The sequence below is a fragment of the Anas platyrhynchos genome, chromosome 20, assembly GCF_047663525.1.
Source record: "Anas platyrhynchos isolate ZD024472 breed Pekin duck chromosome 20, IASCAAS_PekinDuck_T2T, whole genome shotgun sequence".
NCBI classification, from domain to species: Eukaryota; Metazoa; Chordata; class Aves; order Anseriformes; family Anatidae; genus Anas; species Anas platyrhynchos.
In genome coordinates this window covers 7,905,184-7,921,668 of record NC_092606.1, presented here as the reverse complement: position 1 = coordinate 7,921,668, position 16,485 = coordinate 7,905,184, and the positions used below count along the sequence as shown (strand labels likewise).

At 57.6% G+C, this 16,485-nt stretch overlaps 1 protein-coding gene and 1 long non-coding RNA gene across 4 annotated transcripts in view; both read left to right on the top strand.

Moving 5' to 3' along the window:
* The first annotated feature begins 2,905 nt into the window (after positions 1–2,905).
* LOC110354081 (uncharacterized) lies at positions 2,906–13,481 on the top strand. 2 transcript variants are annotated; one of them, XR_002405537.4, is made up of 4 exons: positions 2,906–2,976; positions 9,048–9,115; positions 11,300–11,427; positions 12,540–13,481. It is a non-coding gene; the product is annotated as an uncharacterized lncRNA (long non-coding RNA). The 2 variants fall into 2 exon arrangements; XR_011804317.1 differs by lacking the exon at positions 9,048–9,115 and having other exon boundaries at positions 2,909–2,976.
* Positions 13,482–14,441: 960 nt separating this feature from the next.
* ATP2A3 (ATPase sarcoplasmic/endoplasmic reticulum Ca2+ transporting 3) overlaps positions 14,442–16,485 on the top strand; it is a 43,664-nt gene continuing 41,620 nt past the window's right edge. For both annotated transcript variants that reach the window (XM_072026027.1, XM_027445887.3), the window contains exon 1: positions 14,442–14,725. In XM_072026027.1, coding sequence (XP_071882128.1) covers positions 14,608–14,725 — 118 coding nt within the window. In that variant the 5' untranslated portion in view covers positions 14,442–14,607. The remainder of the gene's footprint in view (positions 14,726–16,485) is intronic.

The following is a 16,485-nucleotide window of genomic DNA, read 5'->3' as shown; positions in this document are numbered from 1 at the left end:
TTGTTTTGTGCAGGCAAAACAGCCTGCTCGGCGGGCTGCCCTCGGCACAGCTCTCGTTATTTCTGGTTTTCACCCTTAAAAGTGCTGTGTTCGTGGTGGCACGGGGCTGAGGATGTCGTGGTTGCAGTGAGGTCCCCAGGCAGGCCGAGGTCCCCTTTGGAAAGGTCAGGGGATAGCAGTGGAGCAGGGATTGTGCAGCTGCACTGTAAGGTTTTCTCGTGGAATGTTTTTTTCTCCTTCTGCACAATGATCCCAAAACTGGTGCTTTGGGGACGTCAGCCCCAAGCTGCCCAGGATCTGCCCCAGCTCCTGATTTTGGTGGCACCGCACAACTTTCCCACTGGGCACCCGGTCCTGTGCTGGCCCCAACACCAGGATCCTTCCCAGAGCTCGGCGTCATCCTTTAGGAACATTAAAAAATCCCCCCCCAAACCCAGCATCCGAATACACAGCAGCTTCAGGCAGGGCCCTTGAAAGCACTTCCACGAGCCGCCAGCCTCTGCCTTCCCCGCTCCGCGCCGCAGCTCGGCGAGGCTGAGTCAGGCTGAGTCACACCAGCGCTGAGATCGCACAGAAACCTCCGGAGCCGGCAGAGAAATCCACCCCCGGGCTCTGTCCTTCTAGCCGAGCCCCAAAAGGATGCTAAAAAGGAGAGGGGAGAAGCCTCTGACGGACACACAGCCCCAGCCCCGAGGCGTCGTGGCCCCACAGCCGGGCACGGGCTGGAGGCAGGCGCAGGATGCCAGGATTCGGCTGCCCTTTTGCCAAAAAGGTGCGAGCTGGGAATGCAATAATTAAACCAAACCTCCTCCTTATTTCCCACGAATATTACTGCTACTTAATGTCCCGCTGCTTTGCTGCTTCTAAATATTTCATGCCTTTGAAATTGTATTTTTTGATGAACGTGGCGTGCGATGTGCACGGTGCGCATTACCGCTGGCAGAAATAAAAACCTGCCACGATCCTCACGAAACACCACGGGTTTCACCATGCCGGGGGGGTCCCACAGCTCATCCAGCCCCACGCTCAGCATCCATCCTGAGCCTCTGAGCAAGCTGGCTGAAACTCTGGCTGCTCGGGACCTGCTGCCCGTGGGGAATTGCTCGGGGGCGCTGCACATCTGGAGCACAGCTGCACGTCTGGGCAGCTGCTGCGGGCTGCACGGAGAGGTTTGGGGTGCACAGCCCAGGCAGGAGGTGGGAACAGCTGGGAGCTGTCAGCACTGCCCCAGCGCTCCTGCACACGCTCACCGTGTGTATCTCAGGCGAAAGAAAACACCAAAACCAAGCTTTTTGCAAGAAATTGGGCACTCTTGTTTTAGTGTTCCTGTAAGCAGCGAGGGCTGAAGGGAGCGGCGAGCGAGCGGGCCGACGCGCCGTGCAGCCGCAGCTGCCGGCTTGCCCCGCAGCCCCATTTATCTTGTAGAAAAACATCCAGTTTTGATATTTAAGATTTCCAGTAATGGAAAATTCACAGCAGCCTCGGGGCCCGGCAGCCAAGAGCTAATTGGCGGAACTTGTTGAAAAAGCTTCCCTCGAGCTCTTTTCCACTGGAAAATCCAAAAGCTTTCTAAAACTGTTGATTTCTCATAAAAACTAAAGCAAAACACACTTGGGGGGAAAACAGGGGTGAGAAAAGGTCTTGACAATGTCGGAGCAGCCTGTGTCACTCTGTCAGGACAAATATTTACATTTTTTGTTGTAAAGTTACCCATGTTTTGAAAACGTTTGTTTTATTTGCACTCCGTTACCACACTTTAAAAAAACCACAAGGAAAACAAAGTGATTTTGCAGAAATACAATGTTCTGGCCGAAGCAGAATGACTTTTTTTTTTTTTTTTCTTTTTCTGTGATTTTTCCCTGGGAAAGTTGACATTTCGGGGCCTTTTCCAAAGCCGAAATCTCAGCGCAGCCTCCAGCCCCCAGCTGCCCGGCTGCGTCTTGTAGGACCGATGGCAATTCTCCGGGGTTTAATGACGGCTTTCAGAGGAGCTTAATCAATGCTGGCGGCCGCCAGGCAGTTTCGCTGCCGGTTTCTCCGGCCCGGAGCCATCTGTACCGCTTCCTCCCGTTGTGCTCAAACCCACCCGGAGCATATGCTGCTCCTGGCTGGGTGGCATTTCGGGAATTCATTAAAATAGCTCACCAGCCAGCAAGGAGGGAGCGCTGCAGGTAGGGCCTGGAGAGCGCACGGTTTAAATAGGAAATCTTTCCCGATTGCAAATCCAAGCAGCGGGTTTGGGGAGCGTGTGTGCATCCCCCCGCAGGTGCTGCGCCGTCCTGCCAGGTGTGGGAGTCGCAGCAATGATTTTCCTGGCCCGGGGGAGGATGGGAGCAATTTGGGGGTTGGGGTAATTAGCGCAGTTAGGGCTATAGACTAAGAATAGACTTCATTATTTGGGTGAAATGGAGAGACGAATGCCATGGTGACACACGAAGTGGCTCCAGTGGGGTCTCGTCGTGGCAAAGTCTGAATCCCAGCCCAGGGTTTTAGGCTGGGAGGTGGCTTCCCACGTCCTGACCCCGGGATGCAGCAAGGAGGGTGTGAGTGCTGCAGCCCCAAATTCATCCGTCCCCAGGGCAGAGACTCCCTCAGGCTCCTGCACACCCAACCTCTTCCCACCCAAAAGTCTCTCCTGCTGTTATTGAAAGACATTTCGATGCACACATGGCCCGGGGCATTGGGGTCGGGTTGGATCCTGCATGGGTAGGGGTGAGCTTTGTGCTGGAAAATTGCCTTTGGGGGTAACATGTGTCCTTGTGCTGGGTGGGGGGAGCTGCTCACAGCCTTCAGCTGTGGGTCTCTGGCTCAGGTGCCTGACTTAGGGCAAAGCCCTGCCCATTCAGCAGGGGTGGAGAAGGGGATTCCTGGCTTTAAAAGCCCTTCACAGGGTCTGGCTGCCCCCTGGAATGTCCCCAAGGAGGGTGTGTGGTGATGGGTCCTGTGTTGCCTCATCTTGCTGCTTCCAGATCCATGGTGAGCTTCTTTGATGCACCCTAGGTCCTTCATGCAGGTTTTTGGGGATGCTGAAGGCCCCAAAAAGGGTCCTGGGGTCATGATGCAGCTGTACCCAGCACTGATCCCCCTGTGAGCCCCCACTGCTGAGCTCCTGGGGGGGCACAATGGGGCACCCCACACCAGCAGCGTGAGCTGGGGACCAGCACCTGGGTAGGACGCCCTCTCCAGCACCTGCTTCTGGGCTTCTCATGGGAAGAGGCCGACACAGGGACCACCTGGGGGCTGTGCCCCTTCTGCCACCCCTGTTCCCAAATTTGTCCTTCCTCCCATCCCGCTCTGACAGCGATGCTTCCCCTCGGCGCCTGCCTCCTGTCCCAGCAGCTGTTTCGTAGCACCGGCTATTTTGACTGCTCGGTTAACTATTTATCCAGACGGAGCGGGGCTGCTGTCCTTCTCCTGGCAGGTTTTTTTCCATATACAAATCCCGTGCCGAAGCGGGGAGGATGAAGCTTGACCAGCTCTGAGCTGTCCCCAGCGCCCTGCAGGTCGCAGCCCTGCTCCTCCTGCTCCCTGCAGCTGCCGCGGCGCTCTTGTGGGGCTGTGCCGAGGGACCGGGGTGGGTGCCTTCATTTCCCTAGCACTTGATTTTAGGCAAATGTGAAGCCAAAGCACTTTGCAAGCCCCGTGCAGATGGTGATCGCTGCCTCTGGGGATGCCGTTTGCCCCGGGAAGGGGCAGGATGTGGCCTGTGGGTGCCGGCCTCACTCCTGGGGCACAGTCCTGCTGCACGGCTCCACTCCCAAAGAGGCTTTTTTTTAGCCCATTTCTGCTGCTGGATGCGTGTTTTGTGGGCAGAAGTTGCCTTTTCCTTGCAGCACAACCTCTGTGAGCATCCCCAGGGCCAAGAATTGGCTCTGCCCAAGCGGACCCCAAGGAACTTTTGCACTGTCCCAAACCCCAAGCCTGCCCCTTGTTGTCCAAGGATTCACCCCCAGATAAACGTGCGGCTTGCAGCCAGCGGGGCCAAGTCTGTGCTGGCACCTGAGCTTCACGGGGCTGGGGCTCAGCAGCATTTGCATTGAAAATCCTGACTTTGACATGCAAAAGTCGCCCAGAGCGGGTGCAGAGCTGCAGCGGGGAGCTCGGAGCTCAGCCTCAGGGTTTGTGCAGGCAGCTCGTGTTTCCCCCAGCTCCTGAGGCTCAAGGCATTTATTTCCCGTGAGCGGGGACAGTCCCAGCTCGGGCAAGAGAGGGACCTGAATGGCAGAAAAAGGCACGGTGCCCAGGCGCTCCCCTTTGGCAGGGTTTCTTTGCCTTTTCTGCTCTTTTCCTCGCGGGGCTCTGCCGTTTCCGAGCACTTGTCGCTCCGTGCGCGAGAGGAAAGTTGGCAGCGCCTCGCGCTATTGTCACACGACTTATGAAACCCAAGGATTTCAGCCCCGTTTCCTACCCGCCGCCCTTATCGGGGCCCTGCATGCTCTTGGCACCTCCTCGTGCCCCGGGGCGGTTGCAGGGCGCAAAGCGTGCGGCTCAGAGCGCCGCTGCCCTTGTGCAAGGGGAGAGCGAAGCCGCGCTCAGCCTGGGGCTGGGGCTGGGGCTGGGAGCTGTTTGCAGTGAGGTTGTGTCCCCAAGGGCACGGGGTGGCAGCCCCAGCACCTGCCTGCGTAACCCCCCGGAGCTGTGCCGTGAGGAAAGAGCCCGCGGGGTCAGGGTTTCCCCGCCCTGGAAGTGGATGTCAGACTCGTTGGAGAATTGCAAAGCTGGTGGTGCTCTGTGATGGGGGTTGCTTTTCCTCTTTTCCTCTTTTTTATTTATTTATTTTTTCCCCTCCCATTAATCTGGAGAGGAAGATGCCAGCAGAGGCTCCAGGTGTTTTTCCAAAAGCTTTTTTTATTCTATCTGTTGGCTTCTGCTGCGTGCTGGCAGGGCAGATAGCGGGCAAAGAAGTGATGGAGCCGGTGGGCACAGGGCTGTGCTGCGCGGTGAATCGCTGCCACGGGCTCTGCCTGATCCTCCCCCAGCTGCCCGCGGGTTTTGGGGATCATTTCCATTGCTTTGCAAAGCATCTGAAAGATGCAGACCCGCTCTATAGCCCTGAGTACGGAGTGTGAGTACGGAGTGTGCGTTGGCTTTGGTGCGTCCCTGGGGACACAGGGCTGTCCCCAAACGGGGCTGTGCACCCTGCCTGTGGGTATTTCCGCAGAGATAAGTGCCTCCTGCACAACTCATGTAGCAAATCCCATGCTATTTCTGTCCGTGAGCTGCCAGCCAAGGCTTGCTGAGAGGTTCATGCTCTCCTCTCGCTCACAGCTGCTTGCAGACGCTGCCACCACCCTGTCCCGGGTGGCCGTGGGGTCCCCAGAGAGACCCACGCCAGGGCGCACGCATCCCGTTCCCTCCAAAATTCGTGCTGCTGTCCCTCTGCAGGACCCGCAGTGCCCCAGGAGCCTGGGAGGAGGCCGACAGCTCCTCTGCCTTTCTCAGGCTATTTCAGGGCACTCGGCATCGCCGGGTGAGCAGCGAGGACGTGTCCCCGCCGATCTGCACGATACACCAGCGAGATAAAGCCCAACATATTTATCTCCAGTCTGCATCATGACACCCACGCTGTGCATGGGGGGAGGTCAGGCTGCTGCCCTGTGATGCTGCCCTGCAATACTCCAGCTGGGGACTGGCATCGCCCCCGAAATGCCCAGCCCCAGCCTGCGGTGTCTGTGCATGCACGGAGCGATGGCACGAGGGTGCTGGGCTTCCTCGGGGCCGCCTGGGTGCGGAGATAAGCCCGGGGCAGGAAGCTGCTGGGGCTGTGCTGGTGCAGAGCGTGGTGCAGATCCTGCTCGGCTCCCCAGCGGGGCAGGGCAGTGCCCTGGGAGCTCCACAGTGGGGTGGGGACAGTGGGGACATCCCCAGGGCTTGGTGTGTGGTGTGGGTACCGTGTGATCGGGGGGTGCTGGAGGAGGCAGGGGGAAGGGATGGGCTGCAAGGACACCTCCCTGTGCTCAGCATCACCACCGATGGCCAGTTTTGGACGGGGGAGATTTACAGGCTGGGGAAAGCTGCTCCATCTACCAGCAAGCTGCTGCGGAGAGCCCTCAGCTGGGATGTGTGTCCCACGTCACCACCGTGACATCTCGGGGACAAGAATTGCTCCCTGCTGGCGTGGCCACCTCGGGCTGGGGACAGGCTTTTGGAGGAGCGAGCAGTCCTTAGGGCCCGGCTGTGCCTCCAGCTGCAGCACAGCTTGCAGAGCAGCAGCTCTCATTAACATCCCTGGTATCGATGCAAAGCCTGCTGATGATTATTTATTATTTTCTTTTCCTAGAGGGCTCTGGCACACAGAACGAAAACAATTCGGATGCTGATGGGAGGAATGAAGGAGGGCGTGCAGGGGCTGAGCACCGGCTAACCCAGCACCACCCTCACCCAGCGGAGCATCCTCGCTGTGTTCCCACCAAGAGGGGCGGTGGGGGAGAGCCGGGGGCCAGCCCAGCAGGGCAAGCACTGGCCCCGCTGCTCCCAGGCTCAGCCGGGTGCTGCAGCACTGGGAGGAGCGGGCTCAGGCGAACGCAGTCCCTCGCAGATCGTTTAGGGGGTTTATTTCTTTATTGGTGATTAATGGCCGTGTTTCGTTTCTAATGGAAGGAAATAGGGAGGAAATGGTTTCTCGCATTCATTTATCAGGGGTTTGTTTAAACGGTGCTGGAAATAGGTCAGGATTGTGTACTTTCGAGAAGAAAAAGCCGGTGGGGCTGGGGCTGGATGTCAGATATTTGGACTCCTTCCCTGCACGAGGCCGGCCCCGTCCCTCCCCGCCCAGCACCGCTGTCCTGCTGCTGGTGGCAGGAGTGAATCGGTTCCCAAACCGGCCTCTCGTTGTTGTTCCCTGGTTCTGTAAAGGGCTCTGCTATTAATTGGGTGGGAATTAATTGTTTTACACCTGCCCCAGCCCTGCGGTGGGGTCGGGCACCTGGGGAGTGCAGAAGAGGGGGCATCGCCTCCAGGAGACGCGTCCCATCCGAGTGCTTTTGGGGTCAGTGCTCTCTGGGTGCTGCTTTTCCTGCTGAATTTAAAACAAATCCCACTTCTGAATAAGTGATGGTGTTACCCCCACCCCCCCCCCCCCACCAAATAGGGGCTTGGAAGAGTCTCCAAAAACTCTCTGATCTCCTTTGGGAGCCTGTGTGGCTGCTTTAGGTGCTGGAGCACCGGGAGCACGGTGAGCCTCGTGGTACCCAAACATCCCCAAACTCCAGCCCTGTGGGCACTAGCACCCAGCTCTGTGCTTTGTGGGGTCAGGGGGAATCCACTGCTTGTGGCTGCTAAAAAACAGTGCTCCAGCCAGCTACTTGTGTCTGCTTTGGGGTTATGGAGGGGAACCCACAGCTTTTTGCAGCACCAGAGCTACCAACACCTGAGAGCCGAGCTGCCTAAAAATGGATTCGCACCCCGGATGAGAAACGTTACTCATCTCCCTCTTCATCTGGAACAACATCATTCCTCGTGGCCGTCCTTCCCCGAGCATCACCACCCGCTCTCAGGCTGGCCAGGCAGCCAGAGCCCGAAAATCCTAGCAACAATGACATTGTTTGCTATATTTGCATCCCTCAGGGCTGCGCGGCAGCGATGACACACCGCGAGCTGGCAGCGGGTCTGCTAGTGATGCCATCTGCAGACAGCCTCCCACTCACCCCGTTAAAATTACATTCCCCGGGAGGGTTCTCTTACGAAGAATTGGGGTGCAGGGGGCTCAGGGGGCCTGGGGTGGCCCCAAATTCCCCCGGGGCTCTGTGCCATTGCTTCTCGTCCCGTCCTTGGCGAGCGCCCAGAGGCACGCTGCGTGCTCAGACGCCTCCCAGACATCGCGCCGTTCCCCTCAGCAGTTTCCAGCAGCAAATGTTCTCCCGATCTTATTTTTTTTCATCCTTTTCTGGCTTTATCACAGGCTTCTGATGAGGAGAAGAGGGGTTCAATTCGTCTTGGTCTTCGGGGGTGAGAGCTGGGCAGCTCAGGAGCTGCCTTGGGGTTTGTGCATCTCGGGATGCCTGCTTTTGGAAAGTGAATTCGTCTCTTTTGTGTTTTACTTAACGTGCTCCTAGGGACTTTTGTGGTTGTGACATTCAGGTTGAGCAGACAGCGAGAGCTCCTGGCCGGCAGGTCAGTGGGAAAGCCTGAAGGCAGGCAGGAGGCACTTTGCAGCTGGGGACATGGACAGGAACGTATGTGGGCTTTCCTCTTGTGTTTTGGGGCTGAACGATTTCACCTGCAGCGTTCACCATCCCCCAGGAAAAGCCAGCCTTGGGGGAACAGCCTCCTGAGGGGGTGATGCATCCCGATTTATTAGGATGGGATGTGGTGGTTCCCTTCGGTAAAGCCCCAACAGCTCCATGAGAGGTTTGGGTCTGTGCAGAGCCCTGGCCTAGGGATGGTGAGCACCAGGCTGTGATGCTGCTGGTGGACACCTGCACTCCTCCTGGGTTTGGGATCTGTCCCATGGGCAGGCCCAGCAGAAATTCAGCAGAAATGGGATCAGGTCTGTGCTACAGAAAGCTGGCTGGTCCCCCAGAGCTCTGCTACAGCCCCTGATATCAGCCTCTTGGTAACAGCGGTGCCATTTCTCAGGATTCCCCATACATCTGGGGGATATGTTCGCCAAGCCCAGCTGTGCAAAGCCATGAGCTGTTTTTTTGGGGCATCATCTTTATTTTCCACCTCCTTCTCCCCTGGCTGCTGGGGGAGGCGCAGGCACAGCCTGGACCCACTTACCCGCAGCCCGGGGACCCCCAGAGCTCCCTCTGCCCCTGCCTCGGAGGGGTGCTGGGGCGATGGCTGGAAACACCACTGCTTCCTCCAGCTGGAAACGGGGAGGCCAAAAATGGTGTAAAAAAGCTTCCCCTCCGCAGCCTGCCATGTGCAGGGCCCTGGCATCATCCAAAGCGACGCCAACTGAGCAGTCGCGCGTGTGCCGCCTGTGCCGAGCCCAGATCTGTTCCTGTAGCCCTATACAGCTAACGATATGTATTTGCTCGCTGATCAACAGAAGTTGTGTGTTTTTCTTTTTTTCTTTTTTTTTTTTTTTTTTTTTTTCCCAGGGAGAAGGATTGGGGAAAGCAACAGCAGCCCATGAAGTATTTGGCAAACAGCTCCTTTTGTGCTGCGCGTAGGTAGCTCTGGCTGTATCTGTGCGCTATATATAGATAAATACATAGATATCTCCCTCCTTGTCATGTTTCCACTTTTTTTTTTCTGCAGACTACCTGCAAAACACAGACACTATCACAAGCCGTAAATGCAGGAATCATACCACTGACTGACAGGCAATTCTCTAAAGCTTTTTGGTACAAAACTTTGTATTTTCCAGGGAAAACCGATGGGGTTTGGGTCCCGTCTGTCCCAGCTGGTGGGGGGATATGACCCCTGTGCTTTGGGATATCAAAACAACCCCAGAACCTTCATCTTCACTAAGAGGAAGGTTCTGGGGTTGTAGATGCATGCTGGTAATGTGGGATGGATTTTTCAGCAGGTATTTAGGGAATTCTAGGAAGCACGAAGTGTGGAGAGAAACTTGCTGGGGGAACGGCAGGCATCAGAGTGGTGTGGGGTTGCTTTGGTTTCTACTCTCAGAATGAAAAATAAGGCAAAAACTTCAGGAAAAGGAGTTACACCAAACACAACTTCTAATTTTTACCACGTTGGATCCCTACCCTTCCTAAACAGAGCTTAATCTGCGTGTCTTGAGAGTGAAAAATTCCCGCTCATTAATTTAGGAAGGGTTGGAACAAGATCCTTGGACCGCTGGAAAAAAAATTCTGCTGCTGTTTTTTTACTTCCACCTGCAGTGCCTGCCCCCACCAGCCCCACCCCAAACCCAACCCAACCCTCTTACCCCTGGGTGCATTTTCTGCTCAGGAGGCAGCGGCAGAGCCCTGGCCGTGCTCTCCTGACCCCTGCACTCCCCTAGCACACAGCCTGCCCCCTCCACCCTGAAGCTGCACCGAAGCGTGCTTTGCCCATCGCTTTTTTTTTTTTTCTTTATTTTTATTTTTTCTCATGGGCTTCCCTGCCTCGGAGCGGAGGTTTATCTGGTTTTCCTTTGTTCGGCGCGCACGAAAGAGAAAGAGGAAGGAAACCCGCCATCGCCTGGCCTGATGCGGGGTTAAAAATAGCAGTGTGGGCTCGGCCGGGGTTCCCGTGCTCGTGAAAGGTCACTTGTCCCGGCCCCGTGGTGCAAGCAGGGCGCTGGGCTCCTTGCAGATCGCATCTCTCCCTGCACCCATTTTGCCTGCGAGCCCTTAACAATGAGGCAACAACCACGGCCATCCTGCCACCAAAAGGGTCACTCCGTGCTGGGGTGGCTGCTCAAACCCCCAGGAGATGAGGGCACAGCACATCGTCCATCCATGGGATCCCGGATGGTTTTTGGTGCGTGGTTTTTGGTCCCACTCGCTTGCAGGGAGGGCAGCAGCACAGCTGCAAAGGAAGCAGGAGGCAGCCCTTACCCACCCTCCGCACATCACATCTCCATGGAGAGCCCAAATTTCTCACCCAGCCCAAAACTGGGAATTTTTCCCTGGAGGAGGACACGGAGGGAAGGCTTGGAGCAGTGAGGGGGCTGCGGGAACCTCCCCGTGCAGCAGCCCTGCAGGGCTCACCGCCACCTTGGAGCCTCCTCGAGGCTGTTTGCTTTTGCTGCTTCCTAAACTCCAGCAAAAACCGCTGGGAATGGCACGCCAGAAAGGCAGGTTTGGGGTTTGTTTTGTTTTGTTTTTTTTCCAGGAGGTATTTTACGGCAGGGGAAAAAAGCATTAGAGCGTCAGGGCGAGTGTCACGGAGCTCCCCCTCAATGGATATTAATGGGTTTTCCTACCTTTGAGAGAGATCGGAATACGGTGTAGAAAAAAACAATAATTATGGCCCAATATAGGTCTGGAGTTGTAAACAGACACTCCTAAGTGAAGTGCTGCTGCTGGGTTCAGGGCAAATGCCAGGAAATTCGGCCAGGACACGGGATCCTCGCTCCACGCCAGCCCTGGGGAGCTTCCCACCGGGAAACAGCCTCCGGGCTCGGCTGGGTGCTCCAGATCTGCCCCGATCAGGGCAGAGGAAAACCCCACTTTCAACTTAATCCCAGAAAAAAGCACGTGGCTTACAGCTGGAGAATCCTGCCCTGCCCCATCCAATTTATTATCCAAGAAGCCAAATTTATTATCCAAGAGACTAATTCATTATATCTTATATTTATTTATATCCAATTTATTATCCAAGAAGCCAAATTTATTCTGTAAGGTAATAATGTATTATATCATATATTATATGTATTTATATCCATTTTTTTTTATCCAAGAAGCCAAATCCTGATGATACCCATGCTCCTATGACCCCTTGAATTGCACGTGTTGACAGCATGGGATGCGAGGATATGTCTCCAGCAGGGATGGAAATACCCAAGCTGCAGCCCTGAGCATGGCCGAGGTGAGGGCTGACACCATTTTTGAGTGCCTTTCAGTGTTTTTTGGGACCCAGCCCCCTGGGAGCAGAACCCACAGCTGCTGGGAGTCCTGGCTGGGGGATTAAAAATAACACCCGAAGCCTGGCTCCGAAAGGTCGGCCGCTGCGTAACATTTAGAAGAGCCTCAAACTGTTATTTCAAGGTGGTTTTTATTTTTTTTTTCTCCATAGGAAAAGCAAATATCAAAGCTCCTGTGGAAAAAAAAAAAAAAAAGCCATTCCCGGCCTTCCCCTGTGGATGGGGGCTCGTGGAATGGGGAGAGGGGACATGGTGGGCTGGGAGCGGGGTGGGAGACGTGGCCCCGTCACCTCCTGGTGTGGAATAATTCCTTTTGGTGGGATGACACAGGGACAGCCCCTCGGGTGTGATGCTGCAGAAGTGACACGGGTGAAGTATGGCCCGTGCTGTCCTCGTCCTCCAGCCCTGCTGCCAGCCCCTGCCTCCAAAGCCCTTGGCTTGGCACCGGCACCGGCTGCTCTTGGCCTTGCCAGAAAACCTCGTTTTTTCCCCATTTTCTGGGAGCAGCGTGAGGATAAATGCAGAATCTCCCGCAGATCGCAAAAAATCCTGCAACATCTAATGGGATCAGGAGCTGGCTCCAGCACTGCAAATCCCAGGGTTTTGGTAGAGTTCCTCCCGGTTTCCCTTTGTAGAACCAGGAGGGAAATCAAAACCACGGGCAGGTTTCCAGGCCCTGGCTGAGCGTTGGTGCTGTGTTGGCTGAAGGGCTTCACGAGATTGGGGGTGTTAAAATCACGCTGTTAATTTAGGGGTTTTAATGACCCCATTAAGCTTTTCTACCTCCAAAATTTACTACCAGGGGGAAGCCAGGACAAATAAGGAGGTTTGCCTTTTGTTTTGAAGGCGATGAAACATGGGGCTGATGTGCTGCAGGGGGGAATCCCAAACCAGGGGGCTCCGTCCCCCACCCCACGGTCTTGCTCAAGCGCCCCCAGGCCCTTCCTTGGCCACTTTGAGGCTGTTTTCCCTCCAGATCATTTTCCCTCATTGCTCATTACGGGACTAATTTATTGCTCCAAGCTGCTAATAACTCTCAGGAATTGCTTAATTACAGGTGGGGTCGGTGGTGCTGCCGTTCAGCAGGGCTGCCAGCTGGTTCCCCGGGTAAATCTATTTTCGCTTGCTTGCCACTCGGTGAAACTTTAACCTTTGGGGCCCGGACATCGCCTTCCTGCTGGCTTCCAGCACCGGGACTGGCAGCAGCTGGTGAAACTGGAAGGAGCCCGGAGCCCCAGCATGGTCTGGGTGCTGTGCCCAGCAGATCCGCGATGCTCTCACCCCAGGGGCTGCCAAGATGAGGGTTTAGGGGGGATCCTCTGGTGGTCCCAAACAAAACGCAGCAGGTATGGAAAGCACAAGGAGCTGCAAGGGCACGTGCTGGTGGAAAATACCGGGGTAGGGGCTTGGTGTCCACGCCTCGGCTGGTAAATCCCGGGGGGATGTTGGCGAAGGGAGCGGGGGTCTCCTGCCTGTACCCGCATGGCCCCGGGGGGCTCTGCCTCTCCACACCCCCGCTGTGCCCCCAGCACCAAACCGGGCCTTGGCGGGTGCAGGAAAGGTGATGCTGGTCCCTGGTGGTGTGGGAGCATCCCTAAATTGTGTCCATGAGGACATCGAGATCTCCCCTTCCCAAAAACTGTGCCCTGGAGCAGCGGGATGAGGCGGGGGGAGCCCCTTGCCACGCTCTATTTATTGGCACCCTCAGGGGAGGGGAGAGCACGGCGAGGGCAGGGCAAGCGACACGGAGAAAAAAAATCACCCAAACACTACTTTCTCCCCCAAACGAGAGGCAGGCGACCGCTTGAAGCCAGGCCAGGCCGCAGGGCTCGGAGCCGCGTTTCCTGCAGCAGGGCCGCAGGGGGGGCCCGGCCGCGGCGCGCAGCCCTGCGCCTCCCACCCCGCCGGAAAACTTAATTTAGCGGGCTGAGAAACGCGAAAAGCCGCGCTTCCTCCAGGACCTCCACGCCGGTGGGATCGGCGAAAGGCTTTCCATAAATAAACGCACCGATAAATAAATAACCCGAGCTCCTCCCTGCGCTGCGCGCCGCCACTTCCTCCTGCCCGCCGCCCGCTGGGGCTGTGTGGGGCTGGGGCTGTGTGGGGCTGGGGTTGTGTGGGGCTCGGCTCCATCGCCCACCAGCCCCTGTTGCCACCAGCCCCCTCCTGTAGAGGCTGGGGGAGGCTGCTGGAAGCCCACCTTGGCCGGGGCACGGGGACACCGCTGGGGCACGGGGTTTGGGCCACCACGGGTGCGGGCTGGCCGCTGGCCTCGGCTGGTTGTACCCAGGGGTTGGGGCAGCCTCGTGTGTGTGGGCAAGGGGAGCTCGTCCTGTGCACATGGAGGGCTGCTGAAGGGACGTTCGGGTGCCAGAAAGTGACTTTGGGTACCAGGAAGTGACATTTGGGTGCCAGAAAGTCATGTTTGGCTGCTAGAAATTGACATTTGGCTACTAGAAACTGATGCCTGGCTACTAGAAGCTGATGCCTGGCTACTAGAAGATGATGTTTGGCTACTTTCTAGTACTGAATTTTGGCCACTAGAAACTGATGTCTGGCTATTAGAACCTGACATTTGGCTACTAGAAGCTGACTTTTGGCTGCCAGATATTGGCATTTGGCCACTAGAAGCTGGCGTTTGGCTACTAGAAGCTGATGCCTGGCTGCCAGAAACTGACATTAGGCTACTAGAAGCTGACATTTGGCTACCAGAAGCTGACGTCTGGCTGCAAGCACCCCTCACTCTGGCAGAGCATTGCCAGCAGCGCAGCCCCCCCGGCACAGGGGGACATTTGGAGCAGGGAGCGGGGACCCCCGGGCCGGTTGTGAAGGGGGCGGGGGGGGGGCACCACGGGCACGGCCCCGGGGCCGGGCAGCGCTGTCCCGGGCCGACCCGGGCACGGTCCGGGGGGGGCCGGGGGAGGCGGGGAGGGGCGGGGAGGGCCGGGAGGAGGGGCCGGGCGGCGGCTCCGCTCCCCGAGGTGCCGGCGGAGGGCGAGCGGCGGCGGCCCCCGAGTGCGCTCCGTGCGCGGCCCCGGGAGCCCGGCGGCCGGTCCCTGAGCCCCCTCCCCTCCTCTCCCCATCCCCGGACCCCCCCTTCCCCTCCCCGGGCCGTTGTTGGGGGCATGGAGGCGGCGCACAGCCTGCCCGTGCTCGACGTGCTGCGCCGCTTCGGCGTGGCCGAGAGCTGCGGGCTCAGCCCCGAGCAGGTCCGGAGGAGCCGGGAGAAGTACGGCCCTAATGGTGAGTGTGGGGTGCGGCGGTATGGGGTGGGGGGTTGTGGGGTGCGGTGGGAAGATGCGCGGGGGCACCCCGAGGGACGCCCGGTGGTGGGCATGGGGGGGGCCGGGGGCACCGAGCGCTGTGCTAGGGCTGGGGGGAGGTTTGGGGTGGGTGTGGAGGGGGCTGGGGGGGCTCTGGGGGAAGTTTTTGTCCTGGCCGGGGTGCGGGGAGTGCCCCAAAATTGGTCCGGAGAGGGCCCGCTGCTGGCTTGATGTGGGGTGGCAGCGGGGTGGCAGTGGGGTTGCAGAAGGACATGGGGTGGCAGCAGGGTGGCAGTGGGGTGTGGGGTGGCAGCAGGGTGGCGGTGGGACACAGGGTGGCAGCAAGGTGTGGGGTGGCAGCAGGGCTTGGGTCCCTGCGTGGCCATCGGGTGCTGCTGCGGCTCCTTTGGGGCGAGCAGCGAAGGGCAGCATCTCTCTGCAAGCTCTCAGCACTACCACCAGCCTGGGGACCCACTGGGCTCCCCCAGCCCGTTGAGTGGGGACAGGGTCTTGGGTAGCACCCCAGCCCCAGGGGGTCCCATCCTGCCCGGCAGCACCAGCCCTGAGCCCCCCCAGCCGCAGGGATCGGAGCCTTCCACCCGCTGCCTGCTTTGGGGGCAGAACCCCCCAAAATTGCCGGTTCTGATCCCAGGCTACACTCACTCCCCAAATTCCCCCCGGCCCCAGGGTGGCCCCAGGGCGCTCCGTGCCATGGGGCAGTGTCACCTGCAGGCCTGGCTGCTGCGGGGCTGGCGGTGCCTGCTCCTGTTTGCCCAAGTGAATCATCCTCCCTGAGTCAGGCTGCTCGGTGGCACCGGGCTCTCTGCCTCCGGAGAGGTGCCTCGAGCGTGTGGCGTAGGTGCCAAGCGAAGGCTTAGCAGTGGCAATAAATTTTTCTCTTTGAATTTGTTTCTTTTTCACCCCCCCACCTCCCTCAAGCAGTGGCCGTGCGCTCGCCTCCTCCATCTGGGGTGCAGCAAATTTTGCTCCCGACCACAAATTTCTTGCAAAGTGGTGATCCGTGAGAGCCTCTCGCCTGGGGGTGTCCCGTGGCTGTCGCCTTCACAGCACAGCCCTGTGCCTGCTGCCCAGTGCAACGTGCGGGCAGCAGCATGGGTGCAAATGTGGCGGAAGGCTTCAAAAAATAATGGCTTTTTGCGCTTTTGTGCAAATCTTGGGTTTTTCTTGTGTGTGGCTCAGGTGTGACCGCTTTTGTGTTAAAATGGTGAAGAATGGGACCCTGTGTGGCTCGTTCTTTTTGTTTTAAAAGCTCATTTTTAAGCAAAGGGCCTTTTTTCCAGCGCGGTGAGGGCTTGCAGGCTGTGTTCTGGCCGCAGGAGCCGGCACCTGCGCGCCCTGGGTACCCAGTCTGCTGCGGGAGCAGCGTGGGGCAGCACGGTGGGCTCGAAGGTGGCTCGTATTAAATTGCATTTTAATTTAAGCTTAAATTAAATTTTGGCAGCGGAAGTGCGGGGCAGTTTGGCGTCTCGCTTGAGCTCGCACAGAGCTCAGAAGGGGGAAGAAAATTCAAATCTCGCGTCTCTTGCAGCGCGGAGCAGCCCCGCGGCTCCGGCGGGTTTCATTTTCGCACCCTCCCGGCTCACGTTCATTCATTTCCTTCCACACCTGAAATCCAACTGCCAGTGGCGGTGTGAATCACGGCCCGAAATACAGCATCTTCCGTAAAAACTTCTCCTGACATACGTTGGGGAGCTGCCTTCTTCATTTTATTTTATTTTA